Genomic DNA, 17986 nt, shown 5'->3' on the forward strand with positions numbered 1-17986 from the left:
CCTGGGTTAGTCTGGTGAGGGCACTGCAAGGAAATAGACAGGGGGCAAGAGGAAGAAAAAGCATCAATGTCTTTCCAAACACTTTTGTCTACTTTAAAAACATGAAAAGCCACTGAAACTGAAGAACTTTATAATGAAATAAAGGCTCTTTAAAACATCACAGGATATTTCGGTCAGTGTATGCCATGAAATAATAACACCATGAATTCACAGTCAGAGAAGTCAGAATTCACAGTCAGAATCATCCAAAAGGTGGGGCCACTTTGAAGGACCCTACCTGTGATCACTGTGCACCAGCGCTGCATGAAGATGAGAGCACTCATCCCATGGCAGCAGGACAGACCCAAGAGCTCTGCAATGAGACAGGACAGAGCGTGTGTAGGGGCTGTGTGGAAGCAGTCTGAAAAGCCCAACTTGCAAATGTAAAGCGTCTGTGTCCCTCAGCTGAGGGCACTCATGGAGCCAGTGCTACTCTGCTGGAGGATCACAGGGTACCTTGTGCAGGCCAAGAGAAGCCACTGAGCCATGGGAGCGGAGACACGTGCAGATGGGCACTGCCTCGTGGCAGGATTTCAGGAGAAATCCACATGGAAGAAGTGCAATGGAATAAAATCATTGCAGGCCTACAAATGGAATTTGAGTAAGTCTGTGCAAATCAGCTGTAGCTCACTCAGCTTTTCACAGTGCTGATGTACTGGAATTTTCAAATACATTTTTCTGAAGGAAAATTAATAAACATATAAAACCCCTCATCTGAGGGCATGGTATGGTAGGCTGGTATCCAGCAGTCCCCATGGTGGCACAATGAGCACCATGGCTGCAGCTCTGCACTGACCAGAACTGGGACCATTCCACAGCACTCAGGCCACATGCCATGGAGCAACTCGTCCTTACCACTAAATCCACCCACCAAAAGGGAGGTGGGCTGAGGGGAGGCACTGATTCCCACACAGTATTAGCACCAGATGAAGACTGGTCCCAGCTCCGAAGCTGTGCCCAGGAATTGCATGTGAAGGCAAGAATTGGGAAGGTTTCTGGTGTGATTTTGGCCTGATTCAACATCTTAATGCTACAGATGGGACTGGGTACCTGTGCTCAGGCATTGCATAAGTACTGCCATGCTACAGTTCATCTATATACTAAGCTGTATGCAAAGACCATATGAATCTTTACTGGTAGATGCTATATGGAGACCAAAATGTTCCTTGGTGTTAATACCCAACTCCAGCCATTGCTATAAAATAGTGAAAATAACACAGAAATATGAAGAGGCAAATTCAGTGTTAATTTTTTTCTTTTTTTTCTTCAAATGTTCTCTGTAACTTGAATAGTTACCTTGCTAACCAATAAATTTCACCTCTGGACTTGAGGAATCAGTAAAAACTGTAGCAAAAAATGCCAGCAGCAGCCAGACCAGTGTGATAGCCTAAGGAGCAGTGTTCCCAGAAAACAAGGGAGTTATGGCTCGGCATACCAGCAGAGTCACTGCAAGGTCAATGTACCTGAAATAGTTTTCTTGAATTTCCAAAAAAAGTTGAACAAGGTCCCTCCCGAAGATCCACAATAAACAAAGGTTGGTGTTAAGGCAAAGGGGACAAAAAAACCAACTATGTTTTAAAGGGTATGAGGGCAAAATGCAGAAATAAAACAAATACCAACTTTCATATGGAGGTTATATTAGGGAACTGTACCTTTCAATGTAGTCATAAAGTGTTTAGAAGAAGAGGCAGCTTAACACAAGTGAAAACTTGGTGATGAGGCAGTGCAAGGAAACATGAGAGTCAACACTGAACAGCCAGAGGATGTCAGGGGGACACAACTTTCCCTGACAAAAAAAGCTTCCAATCAGCAAGTAACGTTTAGCAGTACAATGAGATTGGTAAAAGGACCAGGTAAGCACTCATCGAGTTTTGACCGTGCCTGAGGGCACGGCAGAAGGCAACAGCAGAACAGGTCGTAGCCATGCTCTCAGATCAACACTCTTCTGGGTAACTCTAAGAATATAGCTGAAAAAAATAAAAGTTATAACCCTGGCAATGTAACAAATTTTATTTTTAGACAAAATACAGCTCTCAAAAACATCAGTGGTAATGGAAATTTCTTTATGAGACCCACCTCTGCCCCTATTTATTAGTATGTCAGTGACTAGAATAAAATAGTATTTCTTGGTTTTATTCTATTCAATTGACCTAGGTTAGAGTGATTTTAATCTCTTCTTCCCTGGTTACATCTACAATGCATCACATGATCTTATCTCCTTATCTCCAGTTATGCTCTTGATCCTACTTTTCTAAACAGCAGTTTCATTTGCCCTATCTCTGTTTCCTGGAACAAAGATTACTGTTCCTTCTGCAACATCTCTACATAGGAAGGATTCATATTCACAGAGAATGCTGCTTCCTGATGGAAAATTATTTTCCAAGACATGCTTAGGTAACTGAGGTGCAGCACTCCATCAGGCAAAATATGATCTCTCAAATGACCTTCAAGCTAAGCAGATAACTAAGAAAGTACTAAATGTAGGATCCAAACACAGGACTTCTGTTCCTCTCACTATTGTTTCTGAACTCTGTTGAAATTCAGAACTCTCTTGCTAGAAATTACCATTGCTCACATTTTAACAGTAGAATTCGAGCAGCCCAAGTCACAGATGATTTGCAGCTGGATCCCCACATTTTTGCCAACAGCTGGACCCTTGTATCCCTCGAATTTTACAGGCTTAAGCTACATTTAAGAAACATTCTTAATGTAAAGACTGCAGAACCTGGCAGAGATGCAAAATGCCACCTGCCACATTTACGAAATTTATTTGCTTTAATCCCATATTAGTCTCCCATAGTACAAGGAGAGACGTGTTAGTTATCCAAGATTTGTTCTGGTGTCAGAAAACAAAAGCATGTACACAGCTCACACGAGAGTGAGGGGGGAAAATGAACATTTTCCATTAGCAAATATAAAAACAAGTGCATCTTTTGTCTTCTCTTGGAAGAGCATCCAGATTGGGCTAGTTTATATGACATTCCTGGAGGGAGCATGCTCTTGCAGCATATCAGACCTAGACATGAGCCCCTGAAACTAACACTTGCCATAAGTGCTATGAATTCTTTGTTTTCTATATTCCAAGGGATATTTTCCCTAGTTTGCTGATCAATAGTATCTGACAATGTCCAAAATCTAAAATGTTCTGCTTGGAGAGGAATGACACCAGGGGTGGCTACATCAGGCTCAGCAATGTGAGAACTTCCTCCCCTCCACAGCTGAGTGCTGTGCCTGGCTGGCTCCCGTCCTGGCAGCTGACCAGGCTGCAGAGCAGCACTAATAGGCATTTTGGGTTTTGTCCTGCAACATCTCTGCATGAAGACTATTCAGCGCAGAGGCACTGCCCCAGTAAACACCCTCTAGTCTGCATTGAAACCATTCCACACAAGCTGAAGTACACATTAATCAGGATTCGCTTCCAGAGCAATCCTGTTAGCTTAATTAAGCCTTCAGTATCCCAAGAAAAACAATCAGGAGAGCAATCCTGCAAGCTGGGAGAAGAACCATCTTTCCCCAGTCTGCCCTTACAAAATAACTGATCTAGGATTACAAAATACCTCTGTATGCAGCAGCAAGACATGAGAAGTGTGTCAAGCACAAGAAAAATTATTATAAAAATTTGACATGACAGATAAACATAGGAGACATTAACAATAGCCAGTTTTTATAGCCTACTTAGATCCCTTGGATAAGAGTAGGCACATGATTAACCAAAAATTCTAGCCAATAGCTGATGTTATTTCAGCATTTTTCAAATGCTTCAACTAGAGCCTTGTCAAAATAAACGGTGGATTTGTGCAGTATGTGCTTATATGGCAAGGTTGATCCACAGTGATACTATTACAGTGTTGTAAAGCATAAAATCTAGTTAATGGTTTCTGCCAAACCATGAATCAGTTGCAAAATAGCAACCCAAAGCATGTTCTTTTTTTCCATTCTCTAATATTTCTTCACAGCACAACCCAAACAATTGCTCATAATTAAACTGATTGGAGGAGCAGACACTGGCAGGAAATACACTGCTGGCACTGCTCCAATAGCACTACATTGTATTGGATTTAGAACAATTACATCAGTTCCTTTCATTTTGCAAAAAAAGAGGAGGGGGGCTGCTTTTTATCTTTTGCTCTCTCTGAACAAAATCAATGCTTATCAAATCTCCTGAAGCAGATTCACCTATTTTTAATGAACAGCTTTAAGTGCATCCCTGAATACCCTGCTGCCTTTGCCCATCCTCTTCACTTTCTTTATGGATGCTTTTTATTATTAGACAGTATCCATCAGGTATTTTTTTGAGGAAAACATAAGTAGAATAGCCTTTAATAACAGAAGGACAGAAAAACACATACAACAAGCAAGCAAAGGTAGAGTGAAACTGGAGTCCACATTTAAAAATAACAGGACTTGTGACCTCTTCTTCATCCATGGAGCAAGAGTTCTGGGCACATATTACAGAGGAGAATAACATCCCACAGCACTGTAGGGAAGCGAAAGCCAAGCTTATTTCTTGAGCAGACTTGTACAGTTTGAACAAAATTTGGACAGAGACAAGGAGGTTGCTGATACCTATAGAGACAAAGTCACAAGAGCACTGCATAAAACTGAAACTGATCCTTCTACTTCACAGCAGTTTTGTGCCCCAGACTAGACTTAACACTCAGCATTTCCTACACAAACCTATAAGCATTCAGCCCTATTCAGAGTACCTACAGCTCACAGTTCTGCACACAGATAGAAGAGTCTTTCAGCCAAGTGAATGATCTGTATTGCAAGAAGCCTTGTTTTCAGTTCCCTTGGCCAGCTTGACAGATTTGTCTTCATTCTGCAGTGCCTGGTCTCCTGGGCAGCTCATAGAGTAAGAGGATGGCTTGTCTCTACAGCAGTTTCTTGCTCCCAGCAGAACATGGGCAACTTTGGGCCTGCACAGAGGCCAGTCACAATCTGGCAGTCAGTTAGATATTCATGCATTCAATTAAAGTGCTTTTTCTCTCACACATGCCCAGCAATGCAGCACTTCCCATGAATGGCTGTGAATGGACCTTTGAAGAGGTTCTCACAGAATGAATGTACCTCTGTTTCCCCCAGCTGCTGAATAGAGGGCAAACTTGTTTCAGAAATATAATTTATATTAGTAAATTTCTAAGTGAGATCTGTGCATTCATATCTCATTCTTTACCCATACAGACTTAGAAACAAAATCCAGAGTGTTTTTGTGGGGGAAGGAGGGAGAAAAACCTACTTGTGAATAGAGTACTGTGCAAGAAGTGAGGAAGATAAGCCTTGCAGCTTGCCTTCAGCTAATCCCTTTGTTTCCTTGTCCTTCTCTTTCATGGTCTTAAGTCTTGCCTACCTGTATAAACATCTCCTTGGCAGCCATAGCTGTGGCTGATGCTCCTCAATATTCTTTTCGTAGTAAATACTATAAATATCAAATATCATTTAAAATAAGAATTCTTCTATTGTAAGATGAGGTTACAAGTCACAGAATCACAGGATTGCTGAGGTTGGAAGTGACCTCTAAGGGATCATTTAGCCCAGCCCCCCACTCAGAGGATGGTCAGCAGCAATATGCCACTCAGGACTACAGCCAGTCAGGTTTTTAATGTCTCTCAAGGATATCAACTCCACAGTTTGTCTAGGCACTCTCTTTCAGCATTCAGCCATCTTCACAGCAAAGTCCCCAAATATTCTTCCTGCAGTCTAACTTCAGCACATTGCCTTTCCTCCTTTCACGGGAGGCCACTGAGCAGAGTCAGTTTCCATCTTTACTCTCCTCTCTGCCCCAGTCAGGGAACACCTCCCCCTCTCTCTCTCTCATTTTAATGCTGCAAGCCTTCCATCACGTGGTTATTTGCTGGTCTCCCTCTGCTACCCCCATGTCTTGTACTGGGAAGCCCAGAAGTAGACAGGGCACCCTGCCCCACCAGGACTGAGCAGAGCAGAAGGCTCCCCTCCCTCATCCTGCTGGCAAAGCTTTTGCTGGTGCAACTCAAGAGGCTCCTGGACACCTGTACCAAAGGACACACTGCTGGCTCACATCAACTTTGTATCTACCAGGAGCCCCAGCTTTTTTCCTGCAAAACTGCTTTCTATCTGGTCAGACTCCAGCATATTCTAGTGCTTGGATTTACATCTTCCCAGGTGGACAACTGCATACTTACTCCCTTGGGTGAGCATTGTGTGGCTCCTGGTCACCCTTTCTCCAGTTTGTCAAGACCCTCTGAATGGTACCACAACACTCTGGAGTATCAGCCACTCCTCCCAGCTTCATATCATTTACAAAGCAACTTCCAGACCCAAATATACATGAAGTGGATTGAACCAGAAGAAGTTTGGATGGAAAAATTTCCTCACAAAAATATTTGTCAAGGACTAGATCAGGCTGTCCAGAGAAGTAGTCACCATTCCTGGAGAAATTTAAAAGTTGCCTAAATGGGACACTTATGGACATGGTATAGTGGTGGACTTGGAAGTTCTGGATTAATGGTGTGACAATTATCTTAGGGGACTTTTCCAGCCTAAATGATTTTGAGACTCTAAAACAGGAGCAGAAGTACATTTTGACATATGTCATTACTGGATCTTGGTTGCACAGCCCCAAAGCTGCTTGAGGCCATCCAGACCTGAGAATCACCATCAGCTCACCTGCCAGAGGCACAGAGGGGCTACTCTGCAGAAAAACTATTTGTCTTGTTTGTGCTGCATCATGCCATTCTCAGTCATGAGAATAAATCAATTACATGAGAAAAAGAAGGAGAAATAGCAGCTGCTTGTTGCAGAAATGCAGCAGCTCTGAGACACAAGTAAAACAACAGCATTTTAAATTGGATGTTTTTTCATTTTAGGCACAATCTCCTTTTGCAGTTTATCTTTCTGTATAAGTAGCATGCCTACTTTCTATTTATAACTTTGCAGGGAAAGAGTCAGTGTTTTGGTTTTATTAGAACACTGTTAGATCAGAAACATTCCAGAGCCCCAAACTAAAAGACAAATTCATATTCATGTTTGTGTTTCCCTTGAGCCTGTGCTCCCTAGCAGAAACACTCGATGGGCACAGTGTCGTGTAACTGCTGGACTGGACATTTGTAACTAGCAAATGCCTTTTCCAGCAGATAATACTGTATGAGTAAACACTGACTTGTAGCTATTTTTAAATCATAATTTGAATTTCCAGATGATCCAGGATGTCTTTTCAGACAAGGAGGATTAAATTTAGTTTCCTAAACAGACATAATTAAATAATGGTGTTCTTGAAAGAGAGGGATGTTCTGCTCAGGTTGAAGATGAAGATTAGCACGTGCCAAACCAGTTTCCTGATTTTCCAGCAAATTTCCTGAATAATCCCAGCCAAAGGGCTTAATCTGCTTCTCTGTTTCCTATCTGCAAAGGTGGCATATTCCTGCTTCTCTTCTTCCTACTCTTTAGATGTAAAATGGTAAGAGCAGAGCAGCACTCTGCGGAGGTTACAGGTACCGAAATGAGGGAGCAGCAGTGACACAGTAACCCTAATTTTTATTTAGGACATTCCCTACAAGGACTGAACACTTCTGTCCTGCAGACAGCTTTGATACATACTGCCTTTATAAACAAGATGCATTTGAACATCTGCTCTTTGAGCCACATAGAATTGCGCTGAACAATCTTCAAGAGGTGTTTTTTTTCTCTCCCGTCTCATTTGCTTTCTACTTTTCAACATCTCTTTGGAACAAGACTTAGATAACATGATATCTCAAATAGAATACAAAGTCTGGAAGTACACAGAATACTTATCCCATTCTAAATCAACCACCTGTTGGCCTCAGGAAAAAAAAAGAAAAAAGAAAAAGGTGTTTCAGTACATTTTGGATTCCATTCTCCAGGTGAACTGATATGCTAGGGAGAGATGTGTATGAACATGAAAATACATCCTAAGGCAGTCCATCAAAGATTAAACTGGCATTTATTTGGGATTTTTCAAAGCAGTCACACCTACAGATTTTTGCATTCTTACATTACTTTTTGTATCTTGGTTTCATTCACCACAGGCAACAGAAATATCAGTCATCATCATTTTTCCACCCAGAACTATGAAGTCCAAGGAAAAAGCCCCAGACTCTGTGAGCAAGAAACGCCATTCCTATCTTGCCAGCTCAGCTGGTCACCACTGTCAATAGAGCTTTAGCGACAGAGGAATAGTGCTGGCAGAGTGCCGTAACCACTTCACCAAACCAGACAACAAAGAGTTAGATTTAGAGAAGAGTCACCATCAGAAGTGCTGGAAACAGAATGTGTTTTGTTAGACTAATGTTTATTGGAAGCACAGCATCACCAAAGCATTACTGAGGCAAACCAAGACTAGCCAGGAAACTATAATTTATGGTATTTTTCATATTTCCAGTAACTTGACCTTTTTTTTTTTTTTAACTGTAGAACAATCACCAATACGAGTGCTTTATACGGGTGTCTTACTGAAATACCAGCCTAAGAAATGCCCCAATATCATCCACCTGATACTCTGGCTCGTTTCTCTACAACATTTTGCAATATCTCTTTGAGAAAAGGCTCTCCCAATGTTGTTATCAGCTTGAAGAAGCACTGTCCATCTCCTGCTCTCCTCCCAGAACAGAGCCCTGCCAAATAGCTCTTGCAAGATATGACATCGAATGTGAGTCCTTCTTTTCTTTTGGCCAGTCTTCCCTCCTGAAAGACTAACTAAAGAATAACCTTGACAGAAAACATAACTAAACATTGACTGGAAAAAAATTAAATGGAACTTGATTTTTAGCCATCTTTCTCCTGGCCTGATCAAGTCGGTTCCAAGCTCACCCCACACCCCAAATGCGCAGAGCCAGGAAAAAAGTTTGTGCTGAAGGGCTCGCTGCTCTTGCTGTAATTGGCAAGTTTGTTCTTCCTTGAATTTGACACTTATTTCAGAGTTTGATTAGGAACTATGCTTTAATTTGCTTTTTTCTTGGCCATGGCATTTTACCACTCTTACAGACCATCTTGGACTTGGTTTGGAACTAGTACAAAACCTTTTGTTTTCAGGCACATGGATTTCAGCCTTATTTCTGCTGTTCTGAGGTATGAATAAATTATGCTATAATTTCTCTGACATACATTGTTAGCTAGATCTCTCCAGAGATAGACACAGCTGGTGCTCCATTCTGAGACTACACATGTGAGTTTACAGAAAAAATGCTTCCTTGCAAGTTAATATCACAACAACCCAATGATGTCTTTCTCCTCTTGTATTTTAATCCAACTGATTTTATCTCCAGCTCTACCTTCCAAAGCATGTATACATCCAAATGACCTCAGTTTGGTAAGCTCATGCACAGGCATTTAATTGCAAAAACCCAGCAGCAAGCACAAAAACTGAATTCTCCAAACCATCAGTTGGTGTTAATGCAGCTGCCTAAAATACTGCCCATCCAACAGGTTCTTCTGAAAAATTTTGATAGCTTAAAAATCATAGCATAATCTTTGCACAATTAATTTTTGTTTTAGAGTTTTTATTTAATTTTTTGAAAGCCAAATTAAATTGCTCTGCCTGAGCTCAAACTCCCTCAACATCGTTTGACTACTCAGCTGAAAAGATTTGCTTTTATTTATGTAGTACTGGAGACCATATCTTATACCCTAGAGTTCAATAGCACAGCATTCAAGGCCAGAGACTGACTTATATAAAGGCCATATGAAAAGGCATCCTGAACACAGTAGGCCATATATCTAAGACAAGGAAAATATTCCTTAATCTCTGCCATTTTGATAGAAAAACTCCAGCTGGTAATCCTCCTTTTTGGTTTGTATTGCTATTTAGGAAATTCCTGACTAATTGTCTACTTCTCCCAGAGTTTCACTGCAGCATGGCCTGTCCCATGGGTGGGAGGGGATAAACCCTCTTGCTCCTGGGGGTGAGCTGTGGCAGCTGTGACAGACCTTGTTCTCATGAAGGCAGGCCTCCAAGCAGCTGCCCGCCACCCCTGGCAGTGCCCACAGACACTTTTTGTTACCCTCTGCCTCCAGGAGGGCACTGTGCCCCAGCCCCAGGGCACCTCTCCTGCAATGGGGGAGAGGTTGGTGGTGGCAGCCTGGTGACCCTGCAGCCAGATGCAGCATAATGGAGGATTTGGGCTACTACTGACCAGGGTTATTTTATCAGATGAGATCACTGCAACATTCTTGGAGAGCCCTGCACACATTATTGGAAACAGAGCGGGACCTTGGACGGGAGGAGGAGATCTCTCACATGGAAAGCTTTAAAGCTACGAAATATAAAGTTCTCACTCAGGGGCTGAGGTTTCCAATGGTAATTAAGAAGAGCTTTTCCATTAGCAAGTGCTGTGTTAAAATTCTTTTGCATCATTAAGATCCTCCTCAGAAAACTGGAAAGATTTAATAAATCCTGATAAGCTAGAGGGGTTGGAGGGGGAGGGAAAGAAAAAAGAAACCAAGAGAGAGAAATTAATGCCCTGAATTGTGTGTAGATAACAAATTTTTAAAAATAATTTCTTCATTAGTTCCTCTACTAGGTAAAAATAGCAAGTATATAAAACAGAAGTCCCATGCAGAAATGTGCACTGACCAAGTGACCTAATCAGTGGACTTAAGGAAGGCCTTCCAGCATCTAAAGCACTGTGATCATGCTCATCGACTTCCCAAACATCGGCAGAACTGATGAGGCATCACCTCCCAAGAGTCACTGCCAGGTCTCTCGGGAGAAGAGACAGCTCTGACAACGTGGGGCCATAACCAGGAGCTCCAGCCAGCTGGGGAGCTGGGGCTCACATACCTTCCTCACCATCTGGCCACAGGAAGCATCACTTCAGCTCTTGTTACAGAGCCACACACATGGGCTGGAAAATTCAGTTTGCGCATTTTCATAGGAAATGCTGCAGAGCTGTTGTACAGTTCAGAACAGCTATATTTGCAAATACAGTCTGTGAGAAAAAATCAATAGCAGTGCATAGAAGCAGCCTCCACTGCAAGCATCTTGCCTTCTTTAGGCTTGCCCAATTTAATTGTGGTTTGTTTACTACATCTCATTATATTTTTACAAAAGAAATTACATTTGCTTTAACATGAATGTCTATGCTTTGGCCTTAAGTTCCAATATAATAAACTGTTGCTCTGGATTCATTTCTCACTGGATAACTATTCAAAGAAATATTTACTTATTTTTCTTCATTCCAGAAAGAGCCATTCATGCATGGCCACACTCAATCGTGTTTATTAAGAGGGCAAATAGGAAAAAAACAAAACAAAACAGAACACTACCCCACAAACAAACAAAATAAAAAACCACACACACAAAAAACAAAAGAGAAACAAACAAACAAACAAAAAAAAAACCCAAACCAACAACCACACCATGCTAATGAATAGCTCATGTCTTTTGGAAAAAAAACACTTATCTTCCTCAGATCCAAAGGACACTTGAAAGGAAGGTAAACATGTCAACATGGTATTCTTTTCAATTACTTCAGTTTTTTATTGCTTTAAGTCTTGAGGCTGTGCATGATCTGCCACTGTCCCCTGCAAGATACATTCATTTCCCTTGTGCCAGTGGATCCCAGGAGGATCAGCAATTGGAAAACTCAAAGGTTACAGGACTGGCAGGTGTCTTGCAGAGATAGATGTGACTGGGAGCAACACAGAGAGGAACACATCTTGTACATGGGTTTGCTGCTAAAGGATCCCAGGAATGCGCAAAAGCTCCTAAAGTAGGAGAGTGATAACGTGATGGGATTCTCTACCCATCTTCCATGGTTTGCATTTCCTGAATATGGCTAGAAATTACTCAAAATTATATGATGATCCATGCTTTGCATACCCTAAAATACCTTTAGTGCACCAAAAAGGTGTGAAAGCAATAAAAGATAGAAGCGGAATTTCCAAACCACTCAGGAAAATCCCATCCAGTGTTTCTTAGCTCGAAATAAGCTCATTAATTTGGGGTGGGATTCCTTCTACTTAAACTAGCCATCTGAAGATTAGTTGGCTAGGGCTGAGCTAGTCACTGCAGGATGCCCAGCATCAGTGGAAAGCAATGCACACCCCCAGGAGATGCGATGAGTCACAGAAACGCAGCGATGCCTTTTTCCAGCGCACACGTCCAACAATGTGCACTTCAGGAACCTCTGAGCCAGCGTTTGCAGCTTTATGTTAAAAGCTGTCAAGGGCTCCATTGCAGAGCTCTTTCCTCTGTTAAAACTGAGCACGTTCTCCTGCACTGTCTTTCCTAGCTTGCAATGTGCTATTTACACTCAGCAAGCCCTTTCTTCTGATCCCATAAGTGCTCACTCCTTTGAGAATTACTGATTTCTTTTGCAAAGCCATGTGGTCAGTCTCAACCTTTGTCCACATTAACTGATCCTTTCAAGGACTTTCAGGCAGCTTCTAAGGCATGACATCCCTTCAAAAGCTAAGCCAACTCTTCCATAATCTATTTATTCAGGTTCCACTACTATCTCATTTATTACTATGTCTATCATTTTTCCAAGTCTAAACCGATCAGTACTTCTCTTAAGCTTACCAGTATCTTTCTGGAAAAGGCATCCATTGTATATTAGAGTTTTCAGTCCTCTCATGCTCACACAGACAAGAGGACTCCAAGCAGCAGCTTAGCTACTTCAGTCTTTGGTGGACATTACCTAGCCTAAATTACCTTATTTCATTGGTTTGGTCTATAAAGCTTCACATCAGTGTTGCTTAAAGTCACATCCCCTCTTCTGATAAGCAAATGTGGAGTTCCTCAATATTTCATATTTACAAGCCTGTTTTCCTCATCCCACCCAGAGGCTTTTCATATAATTTGATATTTTAAATTATTTTTAAGTTATAGAGATATTTCTGTATCATGTGAACTCCATGTCTTTAAAAATAGCCCAGACACTGCAAACTCTTTCTTAGATCCCTAGGTTCCCATTGTTCTGCCTAAAGAGCAGAAAGAGGTCTTTTCCAACTTAAATTATTCCGTGACTCTAAGATTTGCAAGAGCCAGGATCAAGCCCCAAAAAGAGGAAAAAAAAAAAAAGAATGGTACTGGATAATTTTCCAATTGTTGTAAAGATCATCATGACCCCTACAAAAAGCTCCACATCAGCTTTCCCTGAGGACAAAGCTATCACCACTCCATCTGCCTCCTCTCAAAAGAACAAATAGTATTGTAAATGCTGACAGGGTCTGATTTATAGGTTGGGGTTTTTACTCACATTCAACTATCCAAGTGCTAACACATGCATTAACACTCTCATACTTACTCAGCCAGGATTCCAGCTAAGTTACATGATTCACCTTCATCCTGCTTTCTTATACTCTTCCAATGGAGAAAGACAGTTTGAGCACCCCAAGATGCAATTCAGACTATTTAAACAACTTCAGTTGATCAGAACCACTAATAAATTATGAAAAAAACAACCCCCAAGATTCCTTTAGCTTCTGGTCAGATACTACTTCATTTGCAACAGCAAAACTCTGAATAATTCTTTACCAGAGGACTTAAAAATACCTCAATACTATCAGCCACCCAGCATTTTTGTGCAAGTTACAAAGAATTTCAGGTGCTGCCTCATCCATTTCTGAAGAGCTCCCTTTTCCTCTGCAATGTTCCCATATTTAGAAAATGTAAGTTGTTTTTTTTCCAGAGATGAGTAACCTACCTGCACTGTTAAAAAAAAAAAAACAAAAACAAAACAAGCAAATAAGCCAACCATCTCTTCCACCTCAATGTGTGTAAACAGGCTATTCAAATTCAGCAGAGAAAACAAGTTTCATTAGAGAAGAACGTTTTTGTTCTATAAAAGCCTACTCACCTTGCACAAGTCTATAAACCTCCTAATATCACCCCTCCAGTCAGGGCAAACCTCTAGCTAAATACTTCTCCAGAGTGAGCTCAGGTGCCACCAAACAGCCTGAGAATGGGAAACACCTGGAAGGAGTTAGGGCAGCTGGTGTGCAGGGAATGAGGCAGCTCATTTTCCACCCCTGTGGTCATTCACAGAACATTAAAGCCAGTGCTCAGCAATGTGTCTGCTTGCCACACACTGGAGGAACACACAAGTGCTAGAGCCCCATCTCATGTGCAGGCTGTGGGGTGCTGCTGGCCCTGTCAGAGCTGTGGCAGCCATGGGTCCAAACCCTGCTGCTCACTATGGTATGGCAGAGCTGCTTGCAGCAGTTTGTTTTTATGAAATGCATTAGTTTCTAAATTAAGAAAACCTCATTTGTATGCTTTTGTAAAGAGATGTGCTGGAGGCAAAATTACTGTCATTGATTGCATTAGCATGTAAGAAGCTCACGCTATACCTTAAATGAAGCTGAGGATGCCTAGACCAGGAGGTATCACTAGATCACTACAGATTTCATCTGTAGATTGTAGAAAATTTGTGGAAACTTTCCCATTTTGAAGGCAACAGAAAGAGGCTGAAAATGAAAAAGCCTAGAACTGAGCTAGTTTTTCTAAGTGCTAAATATACATTATTCACTTAACAATATGGTTCCCATAGCCCCAGGCTATTCAACCCTTCTTCCCAGCCCATCACCTCAGCTCCTTCTCTGTGCAGGACAATCACAGAATAAAAGGTATAAGAGTCTAGGCCACACTAAGTTGTAATTGAATCATGGTCACCTAGCAGGCTGATGAATTTATGATCAACTCCTGTTGTTAAAATGAAGGTAATAAAAGGGCAAAAACCACATCTCCAGTGATGAGTTACATAAAACCTCATGCAACTGAATGAGGTGGAGATGTATTTGTAGTGCTGATCCTCCATCTCCCATTTATGCTGGTACCAAAGAAGAAATGCTTTTTAATTACAGAAGGATGGATATTGAATACCACTAATTTCTTTACAAAAATAGTTCACTAAAACTGTGCTACCTATCACTTACCATATGTTCACAATATGCCTTTTCCATTAAATTGTGCAGATCCCTCCTAGGGTCACAGATGTATAGAGCATCCATTATTTATTTTCAGACTTTTGTCAGCATGAACTTTGTATGACAGGCAACAGAATTTTGAAAAGTCTCTTAGTATCAACCTAAAGCAGTTAATTTTGGGAAGAAGTTAATTAAAGTGTAACATCTGGAGGCAGATTTAAGTTTTTAACTGAATTCCAGTCCTATTTCATTTGCTATTAATTTGCTGACACTGGATGATTCTCTCCAGCCAATAAATGATCTTTTCCACTCTACCAGTCCCATCCTCCCCCATTTTGCAATCACTAGCAAGTCACAGTAATCTACTCTGTCCTTGGGTGTTAGCTGGCGTTGGATTTCTCAGAGGCTGGTCACCCATCTAATATTTTTATAAAGTTACAATGTAGTCATACAAAAAATTCCATAAAGTTGCATAATTAATGAAGCATTAAAATATATTTGAGCTAAGACTGCAATATAAAAGGTGCTTTAAGTAGGTGCCAACACTCCCTCCTGTGTAGGTAGTTTGCTCTTGGGATACGAAGTACTGATCTATGTATGTACCCTTGCAAAGGAGTTAGATTTGTCATCCCTACATCCTTGAACATCAGTGTTATGGTTAAAAAAATGCAGCAAGAATATTCCACTGGGCACCACCACCTCTTTCAGTCAAACAGTCCATGCAAGTGCCCAAATCCGATCCTTTTCCTTTCTTTTACTTATAAGTAGAGATATTTCAGTTATCATCTGTAAACACTGAAAACTACCCAAGGGTGTTGGGCGTTTCAAAAAGCACCAAAGTCATTCTGATCTATTTTAATCTTCTAGGAGAGCAATCACTGGATGAATAGAAGCAACAGGAGAGGTGAAAAATGGAAAGATAAAATAGTGCAGCAGAGACTGATGCTTCAGTAATCGGTAAACACTTGTGCTGATTCCCAAGCCAGGTAGGACCGGTTGATCATGGCCTTCTACAATCCTCTGTACAACTCTGTGTTGAAGGAAATCCTGATACAAGTGGATTTTGATTGATTCAATTATCTTTTGAGTATTATTTTGTTTGTCTGGCCAAGTCCCACACAAGTCTTTCTGATATTATTTGAAAGTTCTAGGGACTCTGTCCTTACTTACCACAGCATCTATCCAGCCATGCTACAGCACTACCATTTGAAACTGCACCTTTTATCCCGTGAAACTGAGCTATTAGCTATCCTTTCAATGAATCCATGAATGGCTAGAATATTTCACTGACTAACAGAACAAGTGAATTACTCTCTATGCCTTTTATACATGGTATATAAATGACACAAATAATTGTTGACACACAATAATTACATATAATTTCATATGCTCTATTATGTGCAATTTAGTGTTTTATTAAACAAATACAGTAGCTAACCAAAATCAGATAGCTGATAATGGGAAATAACATTAAAGCCTGTATTCCTATGGTAGTTATTGGTCATCTGAAATGGCATATGCTCTAAAACATAACACAAAAAATTACCTTCCTGTGAAATAAGAAATACAATAGAAATAAAGTTAAGGGACATGTTTATTTCTGAGCTTTCTGCAAGCAAAATTGCTTTGATACAAAATGAGTTCAATGATACAGTGCTACCATCCACTCAAGCAAAAGAAAACCTCACATTTACATGAATGCACTTTATATTGATATTCTTACAGAATAATAGTTCAGATATCCAGAATGTGTCTGGCCTCATTGAAAGCAATGGCACAGAAATGCTGCAAGGTATTGGAGTATCATATTGTTGGCAAGTGCTTAATTAACTCTGTGAGTTCTCTGAGAGATGCTGTATAAATAAGGGTACTGTGAATGTGTGTTTGTATTCCTTAGTAGTTTTGACATACATCATTTAGTGTTTGTTTAGTTAGCTCAAAATGTGTAATTGTGTCTTTTGGCTTTCAGTATTCTCTTTTTCTTTTTTAAAGAAAAATCATGAGGTATCCTTTACTGTTAACTAATGACATAGTGATAGGCCTTTTTTATTGAGGTTGCAGAGACTTACTGTACATTCAGTACACTGTACATTCGGCAATTATTTTTAGTGTACTTTCTACATGTTACTGTGTACAACTGTTAGTTTACATTAGAACTCTTCCCCTTCTCACAGGATATGGCAAAACAAAAAAAAAAAAATCTGACAAAAATTATACACATAAAATAAGAAGACAAATACACAAATAAGGCCATCTGCAGAATTAAAAATCCACCTCTTGCGATATTTCACAGTAATTTCTACATAATATTTTACATCTTATGAACTTAAATATTTAATGCAAAAGGAAAAGACCTTTATGGAGCCAATCATATTATCTCTTCAAGGACTTGTCCGATTTGCTGGCTAGTGGCCTCCTCTGGGGGGTTGGAATTTTAGAAGGCTTGGCGGATCCTGGCCGAGAACCTGCTCGGGGTGTCGGCCTGCTCGTGGCAGGAACAGTCTCTGACATATCTGAGCACACAGACTGGATTTCCGAAATGTCAAAGTCAGACGCGTCACTGCCGCGGCGGCTGCTTGACCTGCTGCCAGCCTTGCTTCCTGCTCGGCTACCAGGTCTGCTTGGAGTCCTTCTGGTGTCTAGAAAGAGAGAAGGCAACCACAGGATTAAAGGTAAGGATGGAAAACCTGTGCAGGTCTTTCCTAGGTCTTTGGCAACCCCATAAATTCCTCATTGCACAAACTAAACTTTAGACGCCTGCCGGGCAAGCTAAATGATGCTGTGTCTCATACTAAAGAAAAGGAAATGCAATATCAAATGCTGACACATAGTTAATTCATCACTGGCACATCTTATTAAAAGTGCATTATCCTGGCAGCTTTTCTTGACTTCCTAGACATGCAATGTACCTTCACTCAACAGCCAGAGCCTTTATTTCCCCTGCCATTTTCTCAGCTATTAATTTAAAAAAAAAATCAGTATCTGGTCTCTTCATGCATTCATGATTTCTAAGTATAGGCATCTTGGAGATGCAAATGAACATCCCAATATTTAAATGTGTACCACTCTTAAAAAAAAAAAA

General features: G+C 40.8%; 2 protein-coding genes across 11 annotated transcripts in view; both read right to left on the bottom strand.

Moving 5' to 3' along the window:
• Positions 1–15442, bottom strand: part of COL21A1 (collagen type XXI alpha 1 chain) — a 146870-nt gene extending 131428 nt beyond the window's left edge. The window contains exon 1 of the mRNA XM_064412261.1: positions 13836–15442. The gene's annotated coding sequence lies outside the window, so the exon portion shown is untranslated. The remainder of the gene's footprint in view (positions 1–13835) is intronic.
• A 1038-nt stretch (positions 15443–16480) lies between these two features.
• The window catches only part of LOC135296195 (dystonin-like), a 288180-nt gene continuing 286674 nt past the window's right edge, over positions 16481–17986 (bottom strand). For all 10 annotated transcript variants that reach the window (XM_064412231.1, XM_064412229.1, XM_064412227.1 and 7 more), the window contains one exon: positions 16481–17543. In XM_064412231.1, the coding sequence (XP_064268301.1) occupies positions 17278–17543 (266 nt within the window). In that variant the 3' untranslated portion in view covers positions 16481–17277. The remainder of the gene's footprint in view (positions 17544–17986) is intronic.

Source organism: Passer domesticus, chromosome 3 (assembly GCF_036417665.1).
Source record: "Passer domesticus isolate bPasDom1 chromosome 3, bPasDom1.hap1, whole genome shotgun sequence".
NCBI lineage: Eukaryota > Metazoa > Chordata > Aves > Passeriformes > Passeridae > Passer > Passer domesticus.